This window comes from Pseudophryne corroboree, chromosome 10 (genome assembly GCF_028390025.1).
Source record: "Pseudophryne corroboree isolate aPseCor3 chromosome 10, aPseCor3.hap2, whole genome shotgun sequence".
Lineage (NCBI taxonomy): Eukaryota > Metazoa > Chordata > Amphibia > Anura > Myobatrachidae > Pseudophryne > Pseudophryne corroboree.
In genome coordinates, this window is record NC_086453.1 from 6,935,758 (window position 1) to 6,951,542 (window position 15,785).

The 15,785-nt window shown below is 49.0% G+C and overlaps 1 protein-coding gene across 6 annotated transcripts in view; it reads left to right on the plus strand.

The window, feature by feature from the left end:
* EIF4G3 (eukaryotic translation initiation factor 4 gamma 3) overlaps nucleotides 1-15,785 on the plus strand; it is a 193,413-nt gene that overhangs the window by 95,386 nt on the left and 82,242 nt on the right. For 4 of the 6 annotated variants that reach the window (XM_063942065.1, XM_063942061.1, XM_063942063.1 and 1 more), the window contains 5 exons: nucleotides 2,510-2,530; nucleotides 6,786-6,965; nucleotides 7,043-7,157; nucleotides 13,491-13,597; nucleotides 13,676-13,798. In XM_063942065.1, the coding sequence (XP_063798135.1) occupies nucleotides 2,510-2,530; nucleotides 6,786-6,965; nucleotides 7,043-7,157; nucleotides 13,491-13,597; nucleotides 13,676-13,798 (546 nt within the window). The remainder of the gene's footprint in view (nucleotides 1-2,509; nucleotides 2,531-6,785; nucleotides 6,966-7,042; nucleotides 7,158-13,490; nucleotides 13,598-13,675; nucleotides 13,799-15,785) is intronic. The other 2 variants (XM_063942062.1, XM_063942064.1) reach the window with 1 other exon arrangement.

Below are 15,785 nucleotides of genomic sequence, written 5' to 3' on the forward strand. Positions count from 1 at the left end.
CATCACAGTATCAGTGTGTATTATACAGTATACGGGTCGCACATCACAGTATCAGTGTGTATTATACAGTATACGGGTCACACATCACAGTATCAGTGTGTATTATACAGTATACGGGTCGCACATCACAGTATCAGTGTGTATTATACAGTATACGGGTCACACACCACAGTATCAGTGTGTATTATACAGTAAATGGGTCTCACATCACAGTATCAGTGTGTATTATACAGTATACGGGTCGCACACCACAGTATCAGTGTGTATTATACAGTAAATGGGTCTCACATCACAGTATCAGTGTGTATTATACAGTATACGGGTCGCACATCACAGTATCAGTGTGTATTATACAGTATACGGGTCACACATCACAGTATCCGTGTGTATTATACAGTATACGGGTCACACATCACAGTATCAGTGTGTATTATACAGTATACGGGTCACACACCACAGTATCAGTGTGTGTATTATACAGTATACGGGTCACACATCACAGTATCAGTGTGTATTATACAGTATACGTGTCGCACATCACAGTATCAGTGTGTATTATACAGTATACGGGTCACACATCACAGTATCAGTGTGTGTATTATACAGTATACGGGTCACACATCACAGTATCAGTGTGTGTATTATACAGTATACGGGTCACACATCACAGTATCAGTGTGTGTATTATACAGTATACGGGTCACACATCACAGTATCAGTGTGTATTATACAGTATACGGGTCACACATCACAGTATCAGTGTGTATTATACAGTATACGGGTCACACATCACAGTATCAATGTGTATTATACAGTATACGTGTCGCACATCACAGTATCAGTGTGTATTATACAGTATACGGGTCACACATCACAGTATCAGTGTATATTATACAGTATATGGGTCACACATCACAGTATCAGTGCGTGTATTATACAGTATACGGGTCACACATCACAGTATCAGTGTGTGTATTATACAGTATACGGGTCACACATCACAGTATCAGTGCGTGTATTATACAGTATACGGGTCACACATCACAGTATCAGTGTGTGTATTATACAGTATACGGGTCACACATCACAGTATCAGTGTGTGTATTATACAGTATACGGGTCACACGTCACAGTATCAGTGTGTATTATACAGTATACGGGTCACACGTCACAGTATCAGTGTGTGTATTATACAGTATACGGGTCACACATCACAGTATCAGTGTGTGTATTATACAGTATACGGGTCACACATCACAGTATCAGTGTGTGTATTATACAGTATACGGGTCACACGTCACAGTATCAGTGTGTATTATACAGTATACGGGTCACACGTCACAGTATCAGTGTGTATTATACAGTATACGGGTCACACATCACAGTATCAGTGCGTGTATTATACAGTATACGGGTCACACATCACAGTATCAGTGCGTGTATTATACAGTATACGGGTCACACATCACAGTATCAGTGCGTGTATTATACAGTATACGGGTCACACATCACAGTATCAGTGTGTGTATTATACAGTATACGGGTCACACATCACAGTATCAGTGTGTGTATTATACAGTATACGGGTCACACGTCACAGTATGCCCCCTTTGTTGTGGTATTTGTGTAGTGATCAGTGGAAATACCTGGTGATATAGCAATGTTACGCTATACACTGCCTGGGTGTGCTGAGACTTGTGCTCCCTGGGTGTGCTGAGACTTGTGCTCCCTGGGTGTGCTGAGACTTGTGCTTCCTGGGTGTGCTGAGACTTGTGCTCCCTGGGTGTGCTGAGACTTGTGCTCCCTGGGTGTGCTGAGACTTGTGCTCCCTGGGTGTGCTGAGACTTGTGCTCCCTGGGTGTGCTGAGACTTGTGCTCCCTGGGTGTGCTGAGACTTGTGCTCCCTGGGTGTGCTGAGACTTGTGCTCCCTGGGTGTGCTGAGACTTGTGCTCCCTGGGTGTGCTGAGACTTGTGCTCCCTGGGTGTGCTGAGACTTGTGCTCCCTGGGTGTGCTGAGACTTGTGCTCCCTGAGTGTGCTGAGACTTGTGCTCCCTGGGTGTGCTGAGACTTGTGCTCCCTGGGTGTGCTGAGACTTGTGCTCCCTGGGTGTGCTGGGACTTGTGCTCCCTGGGTGTAGAGGACATGTTTCCTTAGCGCATGTAGCATATGGCGTGACTTGTTGCACACTGTCCCAGTGATCTGGCATGTAAGCGTCACGTGCCCTGATACATGTTACATATGTGATATTGCATTGCATGTTACCTGTGTTCTGTCCTTGTCCCCAGCCGCTGTGTTCTGTGTCTGGCCTCATAGTCTATAGGGACAGGGCTGATAGACACTTCCATTACTGCTGGGAGTGCTGCTGTTTAGTGTAATGTCCTGGTGGGAACACGGAGGGGATCTGCGTGACGGGACAGTGGGTTCATGTTGTGGAACATGTGCTGATATTCTGATACTGATACCTGTAATATTCCATCCCCTGTCTCTGCTGCTTTCATTCATTCAAGGGAGGATTCAGACCGATTCAGGTAACCGCCTCACGTCTCATCAATCGTCCCGTCTCCCTCTCCTTCTAGGTGTTCTTTATGGAGGGGGGAGTCATGTGACATGCGGCATTCTGTAGCGTTATCCCTGGCGCACATATCATGGATACACAGTAGACGATTTGTCCGCGGAATTGGGCGACTTATCGTCTACTGTGAACCCAGCTTTACACACACTAGAGTTCACTTACCTTATGCACCCTTACACTCACACTAGATCCACACACTAATTCACTTACATCCACACTCACTACACCACTTACCGTATGCATTACTTCATACACCCTTACACTCACTAGATCACTTACCGTATGCATTGTCCTCACAGTAGATCACTTACATCATACACCCTTACACTCACTAGATCACTGATTGTATGCTCAGTCCCCACACAGTAGATCACTTACATCATACACCCTTACACTCACTAGATCACTGATTGTATGCTCAGTCCCCACACAGTAGATCACTTACATCATACACCCTTACACTCACTAGATCACTGATTGTATGCTCAGTCCCCACACAGTAGATCACTTACATCATACACCCTTACACTCACTAGATCACTTACCGTATGCATTGTCCTCATAGTAGATCACTTACTTCATACACCCTTACACTCACTAGATCACTGATTGTATGCTCAGTCCCCACACAGTACATCACTTACATCATACACCCTTACACTCACTAGATCACTGATTGTATGCTCAGTCCCCACACAGTAGATCACTTACATCATACACCCTTACACTCACTAGATCACTTACCGTATGCATTGTCCTCACAGTAGATCACTTATATCATACACCCTTACACTCACTAGATCACTTACCGTATGCATTGTCCTCACAGTCGATCACTTACATCATACACCCTTACACTCACTAGATCACGTATTGTATGCTCAGTCCCCACACAGTAGATCACTTACATATTACACCCTTACACTCACTAGATCACGTATTGTATGCTTGGTCCCCACACAGTAGATCACTTACATCATACACCCTTTCACTCAGATCACTTATTGTATGCACACTCTCCTCACAGTAGATCACTTACATCATACACCCTTACACTCACTAGATCACTTATTGTATGCTCAGTACCCACACAGTAGCTCACTTACATCATACACCCTTACACTCACTAGATCACTTACCGTATGCATTGTCCTCACAGTAGATCACTTACATCATACACCCTTACACTCACTAGATCACGTATTGTATGCTCAGTCCCCACACAGTAGATCACTTACATCGTACACCCTTACACTCACTAGATCACGTATTGTATGCTCGGTCCCCACACAGTAGATCACTTACATCATACACCCTTTCACTCAGATCACTTATTGTATGCACACTCTCCTCACAGTAGATCACTTACATCATACACCCTTACACTCACTAGATCACTTATTGTATGCTCAGTCCCCACACAGTAGCTCACTTACATCATACACCCTTACACTCACTAGATCACTTACCGTATGCATTGTCCTCACAGTAGATCACTTACATCATACACCCTTACACTCACTAGATCACTTATTGTATGCTCGGTCCCCACACAGTAGAACACTTACATCGTACACCCTTACACTCAGATCACTTACCGTATGCATTGTCCTCACAGTAGATCACTTACATCATACACCCTTACACTCACTAGATCACGTATTGTATGCTCAGTCCCCACACAGTAGATCACTTACATCGTACACCCTTACACTCACTAGATCACGTATTTTATGCTCGGTCCCCACACAGTAGATCACTTACATCGTACACCCTTACACTCACTAGATCACTTATTGTATGCTCGGTCCCCACACAGTAGATCACTTACATCATACACCCTTACACTCAGATCACTTATTGTATGCACACTCTCCTCACAGTAGATCACTTACATCATACACCCTTACACTCACTAGATCACTTATTGTATGCTCGGTCCCCACACAGTAGATCACTTACATCATACACCCTTACACTCACTAGATCACTTATTGTATGCTCGGTCCCCACACAGTAGATCACTTACATCATACACCCTTACACTCACTTGATCACTAATTGTATGCTCGGTTCCCACACAGTAGATCACTTACATCGTACACCCTTACACTCACTAGATCACATATTGTATGCTCAGTCCCCACACAGTAGATCACTTACATCATACACCCTTACACTCACTAGATCACGTATTGTATGCTCGGTCCCCACAAAGTAGATCACTTACATCGTACACCCTTACACTCACTAGATCACTTATTGTATGCTCGGTCCCCACACAGTAGATCACTTACATCATACACCCTTACACTCAGATCACTTATTGTATGCACACATTCCTCACAGTAGATCACTTACATCATACACCCTTACACTCACTAGATCACTTATTGTATGCTCAGTCCCCACACAGTAGATCACTTACATCATACACCCTTACACTCACTAGATCACTTATTGTATGCTCAGTCCCCACACAGTAGAACATTTACATCATACACCCTTACACTCACTAGATCACTTATTGTATGCACACTCTCCTCACAGTAGATCATTTACATCATACACCCTTACACTCACTAGATCACTTATTGTATGCACACTCTCCTCACAGTAGATCACTTACATCATACACCCTTACACTCACTATATCACTTATTGTATGCTCAGTCCCCACACAGTAGATCACTTACATCATACACCCTTACACTCACTAGATCACTTATTGTATGCTCGGTCCCCACACAGTAGATCACTTACATCATGCACCCTTACACTCACTAGATCACTTATTGTATGCTTGGTCCCCACACAGTAGATCACTTACATCGTACACCCTTACAGTCACTAGATCACGTATTGTATGCTCGGTTCCCACACAGTAGATCACTTACATCGTACACCCTTACACTCACTAGATCACGTATTGTATGCTCGGTTCCCACACAGTAGATCACTTACATCGTACACCCTTATACTCACTAGATCACGTATTGTATGCTCAGTCCCCACACAGTAGATCACTTACATCGTACACCTTTACACTCACTAGATCACGTATTATATGCTCGGTTCCCACACAGTAGATCACTTACATCATACACCCTTACACTCGCTAGATCACTTACCGTATGCACACTCTCCTCACAGTAGATCACTTTTACCACCCACGCTCAGTCATTTAATATCAGTGTCTTCTATAGCTCAGCATATGCCATTGCGCATTACAGTTGTACAACACTGATAGAACAAAACTGGTTGATAAGAGACAGACATAGAGGTAGGAGGGCCCTGCTCACAAGCTTACACTCTATAGGGAAATAGGCATAGATACACAAGGATAGATGCTATATATTGTATAATGGTCACCAGATTGCTGGGTCCTTGGTGGGCTGTATGATATGGTCACACAGTGATCTTATCCTGGGATCAGGAGGAAGGGAAAGAGAAGAATGTAACTGGATAGGAAGGTTTATGAAGGTTATGTGTGCGGTTCTGGAATGTGATAAGCTGCCTGAAGAGCTGAGTTTTCAGGGAACGCTTGAAGGTTTAGAGGAGAGTCTTATTGTGAGTGGGTACAGCCTGAAGGAAGTCCTGCAATCGTGCATGGGAGTGAGTAATGAGTGTGGATGAGAGACGCAGATCTTGTGCAGAGCGGAGAGGTCGGTAGATACTGGGGCAGATGTATTAAGCCTGGAGAAGTGATAAAGTAGTGCAAGGTGATAGCACACCAGCCAATCATTATGGATTTGAAAAATGACAACAGCTGATTGGCTGGTGCGTTATCACCTCGCCTTTATCACCGCTTTATCCCTTCTCCAGGCTTAATAGGGCTGCCCCATTGTGAGCAGAGCACAGAGATGTACATTAATAGGCTAGTCACGCACTAGATCACTTACTGTATGCAAACTATCCGTACACTAGATCACTTACATCTTGGTCCCTTACACTCACTAGATCACTATCCGTATGCACGCTCTCCACACAATAGATCACTCTGATCGTGCACTAGATCACGTACCGCATGTACATTTATCCGTACACTAGATCACTTATGTCTCGCTCCCGTGTACTCACTAGATCATTTACTGTATACACACTAGATCGCTGACCCGGTGCATGAGATCACCCACTCCCAGACCTTCTGGCTCTAGCACACGGTCACAGGAACTGCTGTTCCTCACATCTCTCTCCTCTTCTCTCCGCAGTTTTTCCCGAGGTCACAGATCCAGCCACAACGTGCAGCCATACAGAACAGTAACCCCTCCATCCGAGCAGGTGCCCAGACGCCCACCGCTGTCTACCAGACCAACCAGCACATCATGATGGTCAACCATCTGCCGATGCCATATGCAATGCCGCAGGGTCCTCAGTACTGTATTCCCCAGGTACCAGGACAGTTTTCCGTCACTCCTCCTCTTCATCTTCATCGGCTGTGGTGCTAACGACCTGTTCTTTTCCCCAGTACCGGCACAGCACGCCCCCTTATGTGGGCCCTCCGCAGCAGTATCAAGTGCAGCCTCCAGGGCCTAATCCATTTTACCCTGGCCCTGGGCCTGGGGACTTCTCTTCCCCGTACGGTAAGATTTTTTCACTCCTCCCCCAATCTTCCTGTCCCCTCTGACACCAAGGATGGGGGAGGCCGGGCTGGAGATGAGAGGCCGGGCTGGTGAGGGGAGGCCGGGCTGGTGAGGGGAGGCCGGGCTGGAGAGGGGAGGCCGGGCTGGAGAGGGGAGGCCGGGCTGGAGAGGGGAGGCCGGGCTGGAGAGGGGAGGCCGGGCTGGTGAGGGAGGCCGGGCTGAGCACATTATCTCCTCAGCTTTCTATTTTATAATAAAATGATTTCCAGGTGACTCATCAGTGACTACTGTAATTCATATGTATTATATGTACTTCTTACTATACCTATATATGTACACTGCATGGGCATGTGGCACCCCCTGTAATTTGTGTTTGGCCGCATCAGCTACACATACAGCCGTATAATCTATAGCTGTACTGCAGAGCCCAGCGACTGTGACATGGGATGCCGCATCAGCTACACATACAGCCGTATAATCTCTATAGCTGTACTGCAGAGCCCAGCGACTGTGACATAGGATACCGCATCAGCTACACATACAGCCGTATAATCTCTATAGCTGTACTGCAGAGCCCAGCGACTGTGACATAGGATGCCGCATCAGCTACACATACAGCCGTAAAATCTCTATAGCTGTACTGCAGAGCCCAGCGACTGTGACATAGGATACCGCATCAGCTACACATACAGCCGTATAATCTCTATAGCTGTACTGCAGAGCCCAGCGACTGTGACATGGGATGCCGCATCAGCTACACATACAGCCGTATAATCTCTATAGCTGTACTGCAGAGCCCAGCGACTGTGACATAGGATGCCGCATCAGCTACACATACAGCCGTATAATCTCTATAGCTGTACTGCAGAGCCCAGCGACTGTGACATGGGATGCCGCATCAGCTACACATACAGCCGTATAATCTCTATAGCTGTACTGCAGAGCCCAGCGACTGTGACATAGGATGCCGCATCAGCTACACATACAGCCGTATAACCTCTATAGCTGTACTGCAGAGCCCAGCGACTGTGACATGGGATGCCGCATCAGCTACACATACAGCCGTATAATCTATAGCTGTACTGCAGAGCCCAGCGACTGTGACATAGGATGCCGCATCAGCTACACATACAGCCGTATAATCTATATAGCTGTACTGCAGAGCCCAGCGACTGTGACATAGGATGCCGCATCAGCTACACATACAGCCGTATAATCTCTATAGCTGTACTGCAGAGCCCAGCGACTGTGACATGGGATACCGCATCAGCTACACATACAGCCGTATAATCTCTATAGCTGTACTGCAGAGCCCAGCGACTGTGACATAGGATACCGCATCAGCTACACATACAGCCGTATAATCTCTATAGCTGTACTGCAGAGCCCAGCGACTGTGACATGGGATGCCGCATCAGCTACACATACAGCCGTATAATCTATAGATGTACTGCAGAGCCCAGCGACTGTGACCTAGGATGCCGCATCAGCTACACATACAGCCGTATAATCTCTATAGCTGTACTGCAGAGCCCAGCGACTGTGACCTAGGATGCCGCATCAGCTACACATACAGCCGTATAATCTCTATAGCTGTACTGCAGAGCCCAGCGACTGTGACCTAGGATGCCGCATCAGCTACACATAAAGCCGTATAATCTCTATAGCTGTACTGCAGAGCCCAGCGACTGTGACGTAGGATGCCGCATCAGCTACACATACAGCCGTGTAATCTCTATAGCTGTACTGCAGAGCCCAGCGACTGTGACCTAGGATGCCGCATCAGCTACACATACAGCCGTATAATCTCTATAGCTGTACTGCAGAGCCCAGCGACTGTGACCTAGGATGCCGCATCAGCTACACATACAGCCGTATAATCTCTATAGCTGTACTGCAGAGCCCAGCGACTGTGACGTAGGATGCCGCATCAGCTACACATACAGCCGTATAATCTCTATAGCTGTACTGCAGAGCCCAGCGACTGTGACGTAGGATGCCGCATCAGCTACACATACAGCCGTATAATCTCTATAGCTGTACTGCAGAGCCCAGCGACTGTGACATAGGATGCCGCATCAGCTACACATACAGCCGTATAATCTCTATAGCTGTACTGCAGAGCCCAGCGACTGTGACATAGGATACCGCATCAGCTACACATACAGCCGTATAATCTCTATAGCTGTACAGCAGAGCCCAGCGACTGTGACGTAGGATGCCGCATCAGCTACACATACAGCCGTATAATCTCTATAGCTGTACAGCAGAGCCCAGCGACTGTGACCTAGGATGCCGCATCAGCTACACATACAGCCGTATAATCTCTATAGCTGTACTGCAGAGCCCAGCGACTGTGACATAGGATGCCGCATCAGCTACACATATAGCCGTATAATCTCTATAGCTGTACTGCAGAGCCCAGCGACTGTGACCTAGGATGCCGCATCAGCTACACATACAGCCGTATAATCTATAGCTGTACTGCAGAGCCCAGCGACTGTGACATAGGATGCCGCATCAGCTACACATACAGCCGTATAATCTCTATAGCTGTACTGCAGAGCCCAGCGACTGTGACGTAGGATGCCGCATCAGCTACACATACAGCCGTATAATCTCTATAGCTGTACAGCAGAGCCCAGCAACTGTGACATAGGATGCCGCATCAGCTACACATACAGCCGTATAATCTCTATAGCTGTACTGCAGAGCCCAGCGACTGTGACATAGGATGCCGTATAAACTACACATACAGACGTATAATCTCTATTACTGTACTGCAGAGCCCAGCGACTGTGACCTAGGATGCCGCATCAGCTACACATACAGCCGTATAATCTCTATAGCTGTACTGCAGAGCCCAGCGACTGTGACATAGGATGCCGCATCAGCTACACATACAGACGTATAATCTATAGCTGTACTGCAGAGCGCAGCGACTGTGACCTAGGATGCCGCATCAGCTACACATACAGACGTATAATCTCTATAGCTGTACTGCAGAGTCCAGCGACTGTGACGTAGGATACCGCATCAGCTACACATACAGACGTATAATCTCTATAGCTGTACTGCAGAGCCCAGCGACTGACGTAGGATGCCGCATCAGCTACACATACAGCCGTATAATCTCTATAGCTGTACTGCAGAGCCCAGCGACTGTGACGTAGGATGCCGCATCAGCTACACATACAGACGTATAATCTCTATAGCTGTACTGAAGAGCCCAGCGAGTGTGACATAGGATGCCGCATCAGCTACACATACAGCCGTATAATCTCTATAGCTGTACAGCAGAGCCCAGCGACTGTGACCTAGGATACCGCATCAGCTGAACATACAGCCGTATAATCTCTATAGCTGTACTGCAGAGCCCAGCGACTGTGACGTAGGATACCGCATCAGCTACACATACAGCCGTATAATCTATATAGCTGTACTGCAGAGCCCAGCGACTGTGACCTAGGATGCCGCATCAGCTACACATACAGCCGTATAATCTCTATAGCTGTACAGCAGAGCCCAGCCACTGTGACCTAGCATGCCGCATCAGATACACATACAGCCGTATAATCTATATAGCTGTACTGCAGAGCCCAGCGACTGTGACCTAGGATGCCGCATCAGCTACACATACAGCCGTATAATCTCTATAGCTGTACTGCAGAGCCCAGCGACTGTGACGTAGGATGCCGCATCAGCTACACATACAGCCGTATAATCTCTATAGCTGTACTGCAGAGCCCAGCGACTGTGACGTAGGATACCGCATCAGCTACACATACAGCCGTATAATCTACAGCTGTACTGCAGAGCCCAGCGACTGTGACATAGGAGGCCGCATCAGCTACACATACAACCGTATAATCTCTATAGCTGTACTGCAGAGCCCAGCGACTGTGACCTAGGATACCGCATCAGCTACACATACAACCGTATAATCTATATAGCTGTACTGCAGAGCCCAGCGACTGTGACCTAGGAGGCCGCATCAGCTTCACATACAGCCGTATAATCTATATAGCTGTACTGCAGAGCCCAGCGACTGCCGTAGGATACCGCATCAGCTGAACATACAGCCGTATAATCTCTATAGCTGTACTGCAGAGCCCAGCGACTGTGACGTAGGATGCCGCATCAGCTACACATACAGCCGTATAATCTACAGCTGTACTGCAGAGCCCAGCGACTGTGACCTAGGATGCCGCATCAGCTACACATACAGCCGTATAATCTCTATATCTGTACTGCAGAGCCCAGCGACTGTGCATAGGATGCCGCATCAGCTACACATACAGCCGTATAATCTATAGCTGTACTGCAGAGCCCAGCGACTGTGACATAGGATGCCGCATCAGCTACACATACAGCCGTATAATCTATAGATGTACTGCAGAGCCCAGCGACTGTGACGTAGGATGCCGCATCAGCTACACATACAGCCGTATAATCTCTATATCTGTACTGCAGAGCCCAGCGACTGTGCATGGGATGCCGCATCAGCTACACATACAGCCGTATAATCTATAGCTGTACTGCAGAGCCCAGCGACTGTGACATAGGATGCCGCATCAGCTACACATACAGCCGTATAATCTATAGCTGTACTGCAGAGCCCAGCGACTGTGACATAGGATGCCGCATCAGCTACACATACAGCCGTATAATCTCTATAGCTGTACTGCAGAGCCCAGCGACTGTGACATAGGATGCCGCATCAGCTACACATACAGCTATATAATCTATATAGCTGTACTGCAGAGCCCAGCGACTGTGACCTAGGATGCCGCATCAGCTACACATACAGACGTATAATCTATAGATGTACTGCAGAGCCCAGCGACTGTGACCTAGGATGCCGCATCAGCTACACATACAGCCGTATAATCTATATAGCTGTACAGCAGAGCCCAGCGACTGTGACATAGGATGCCGCATCAGCTACACATACAGCCGTATAATCTCTATAGCTGTACTGCAGAGCCCAGCGACTGTGACATAGGATGCCGCATCAGCTACACATACAGCCGTATAATCTCTATAGCTGTACAGCAGAGCCCAGCGACTGTGACATAGGATGCCGCATCAACTACACATACAGCCGTATAATCTCTATAGCTGTACTGCAGAGCCCAGCGACTGTGACATAGGATGCCGCATCAGCTACACATACAGACGTATAATCTCTATAGCTGTACTGAAGAGCCCAGCGAGTGTGACATAGGATGCCGCATCAGCTACACATACAGCCGTATAATCTCTATAGCTGTACAGCAGAGCCCAGCGACTGTGACCTAGGATGCCGCATCAGCTACACATACAGCCGTATAATCTCTATAGCTGTACTGCAGAGCCCAGCGACTGTGACCTAGGATGCCGCATCAGCTACACATACAGCCGTATAATCTATAGATGTACTGCAGAGCCCAGCGACTGTGACATAGGATGCCGCATCAGCTACACATACAGCCGTATAATCTCTATAGCTGTACTGCAGAGCCCAGCGACTGTGACATGGGATGCCGCATCAGCTACACATACAGCCGTATAATCTATAGCTGTACTGCAGAGCCCAGCGACTGTGACCTAGGATGCCGCATCAGCTACACATACAGCCGTATAATCTCTATAGCTGTACTGCAGAGCCCAGCGACTGTGACGTAGGATGCCGCATCAGCTACACATACAGCCGTATAATCTATAGATGTACTGCAGAGCCCAGCGACTGTGACATAGGATGCCGCATCAGCTACACATACAGCCGTATAATCTATATAGCTGTACTGCAGAGCCCAGCGACTGTGACCTAGGATGCCGCATCAGCTACACATACAGCCGTATAATCTATAGATGTACTGCAGAGCCCAGCGACTGTGACCTAGGATGCCGCATCAGCTACACATACAGCCGTATAATCTATAGATGTACTGCAGAGCCCAGCGACTGTGCATAGGATGCCGCATCAGCTACACATACAGCCATATAATCTATAGCTGTACTGCAGAGCCCAGCCACTGTGACCTAGGATGCCGCATCAGCTACACATACAGCCGTATAATCTCTATGCTGCTTGAGGCGACAGTTGCAGCAAGGGAGGATTATCTCCATATTAATGCCCATGGTTTTGGGGTGAGGTGTTGGACATATGGGTGGGATGTCCCGGTGCCCATGTACGTTTGGCCATACACTGCATTAGAAGCCACCATATAAAAGGTCAGATATACTGTAGAGGACCTCTGGAATGTGTAATAGTGTATATTAGGGCATGCGTTACTCTCGTGTATGTTAGTTAGTGCTCCTTTGTATTTCATAGTGGCTGTTGTGTTGCAGGCGGCGCGTTTTACCCCAGTCAGCCAGTGTATCAGTCCGCACCTATCATAGTGCCTCCGCAGCAGCAACAGCAGCCCCCGCCACCCACCAAGAGAGAGAAGAAGACGGTGAGGACTTGGCTGTACCTGGTTCTGTGTAATCCGGCCTCTATAAGCCTCCAGCTAACCATTGTCTCCACCTCCTAGATCCGCATCCGAGACCCCAATCAGGGAGGCAAAGATATCACAGAGGAAATCATGTCTGGGGGAGGCAGTAGGAACTCCACTCCCCCAAACCTACGGCCCAGCTCCACGCCAACACCTCCTCAGGTAAGGGAAGGATGAGGTCACACAGGTGCATAGATGATGGGCGGGACACCAGCCTGTCAGTCACTTCTAGCCACACCTGCAGCTAAGGGAAGGTTCAGGTCAGGGGGACGTGTCTAGTGGTCCTACAGGTGTAAGTATGGGGGGCATGTCTTTAGGAGAAGAGCCTTCAGGTAAGTTGAGTTCCCACTGGTGTGTAGATGCGGGTGGGTCTAGATGGCAGGGACCGGTCACCAGTGGAGAACGTAGGGAACCCTCTCATCACCTACTACAAGCGTATTTAGTGTTATTATATAGATGTAAGTAGTATATATATATGGAATGTGTCCCTATATAGCCACCTATATAGCCACACCCGAGCCTTCATCTTGCAGTGTTATGTATAGAACCTTCTTACATAATTCTCCTGGAGTATAGTAACACCACCCTCCCGAGGCCGGCAGACGGGTCACCGCTTGCCTTCCCCTCCCGAGGTCCAGCAGACGGGTCACTGCTTGCCCTCCCCTCCTAAGACCGGCAGACGGGTCACTGCTTGCCCTCCCCTCCTAAGACCGGCAGACGGGTCACTGCTTGCCCTCCCCTCCTAAGACCGGCAGACGGGTCACTGCTTGCCCTCCCCTCCTAAGACCGGCAGACGGGTCACTGCTTGCCCTCCCCTCCTAAGACCGGTAGACGGATCACTGCTTGCCCTCCCCTCCTAAGACAGGTAGACGGGTCACTGCTTGCCCTCCCCTCCCGAGGCCGGCAGACGGGTCACTGCTTGCCCTCCCCTCCCGAGGCCGGCAGACGGGTCACTGCTTGCCCTCCCCTCCCGAGGCCGGCAGACGGGTCACTACTTGCCTTCCCCTCCCGAGGCCGGTTGACAGGTCACTGCTTGCCCTCCCCTCCTAAGACAAGTAGACGGGTCACTGCTTGCCCTCCCCTCCTAAGACAGGTAGACCGGTCACTGCTTGCCCTCCCCTCCTAAGACAGGTAGATGGGTCACTGCTTGCCCTCCCCTCCTAAGACAGGTAGACGGGTCACTGCTTGCCCTCCCCTCCCGAGGCCGGCAGACGGGTCACTGCTTGCCCTCCCCTCCCAAGGCCGGCAGACGGGTCACTGCTTGCCCTCCCCTCCCGAGGCCGGCAGACGGGTCACTGCTTGCCCTCCCCTCCCGAGGCCGGCAGACGGGTCACTGCTTGCCCTCCCCTCCTAAGACAGGTAGACGGGTCACTGCTTGCCCTCCCCTCCTAAGACAGGTAGACGGGTCACTGCTTGCCCTCCCCTCCTAAGACAGGTAGACGGGTCACTGCTTGCCCTCCCCTCCTAAGACAGGTAGACGGGTCACTGCTTGCCCTCCCCTCCTAAGACAGGTAGACGGGTCACTGCTTGCCCTCCCCTCCTAAGACAGGTAGACGGGTCACTGCTTGCCCTCCCCTCCTAAGACAGGTAGACGGGTCACTGCTTGCCCTCCCCTCCTAAGACAGGTAGACGGGTCACTGCTTGCCCTCCCCTCCTAAGACAGGTAGACGGGTCACTGCTTGCCCTCCCCTCCTAAGACAGGTAGACGGGTCACTGCTTGCCTTCCCCTCCCGAGGCCGGTTGACAGGTCACTGCTTGACCTCCCCTCCCAAGACATGCAGACGGGTCACTGCTTGCCCTCCCCTCCCGAGGCCGGCAGACGGGTCACTGCTTGCCCTCCCCTCCCGAGGCCGGCAGACGGGTCACTGTTGATTTGTTCCTAAGCAGATGATGTTGGGGTCGCTGGAATATTTGCAGACAGTGAGAGAGTCAGCGGTTCTGTGGGATGAGACGTCACCTTCATTGTATGTTACAGTCTGGTTATGCTTTGGTCAGGGTACATGTGTCCATCATGTAACTATTACCTACCTTGTGTCCATTAGACAAGTGTAAGCTCTTCTGCCCAGCGTACAGAAAATGCTGTGACGTGTTTGTGGACGATGTTTGTGATTGTAATGTCTCTTATTTCTGTTTCCTGTCCTCTCACCTT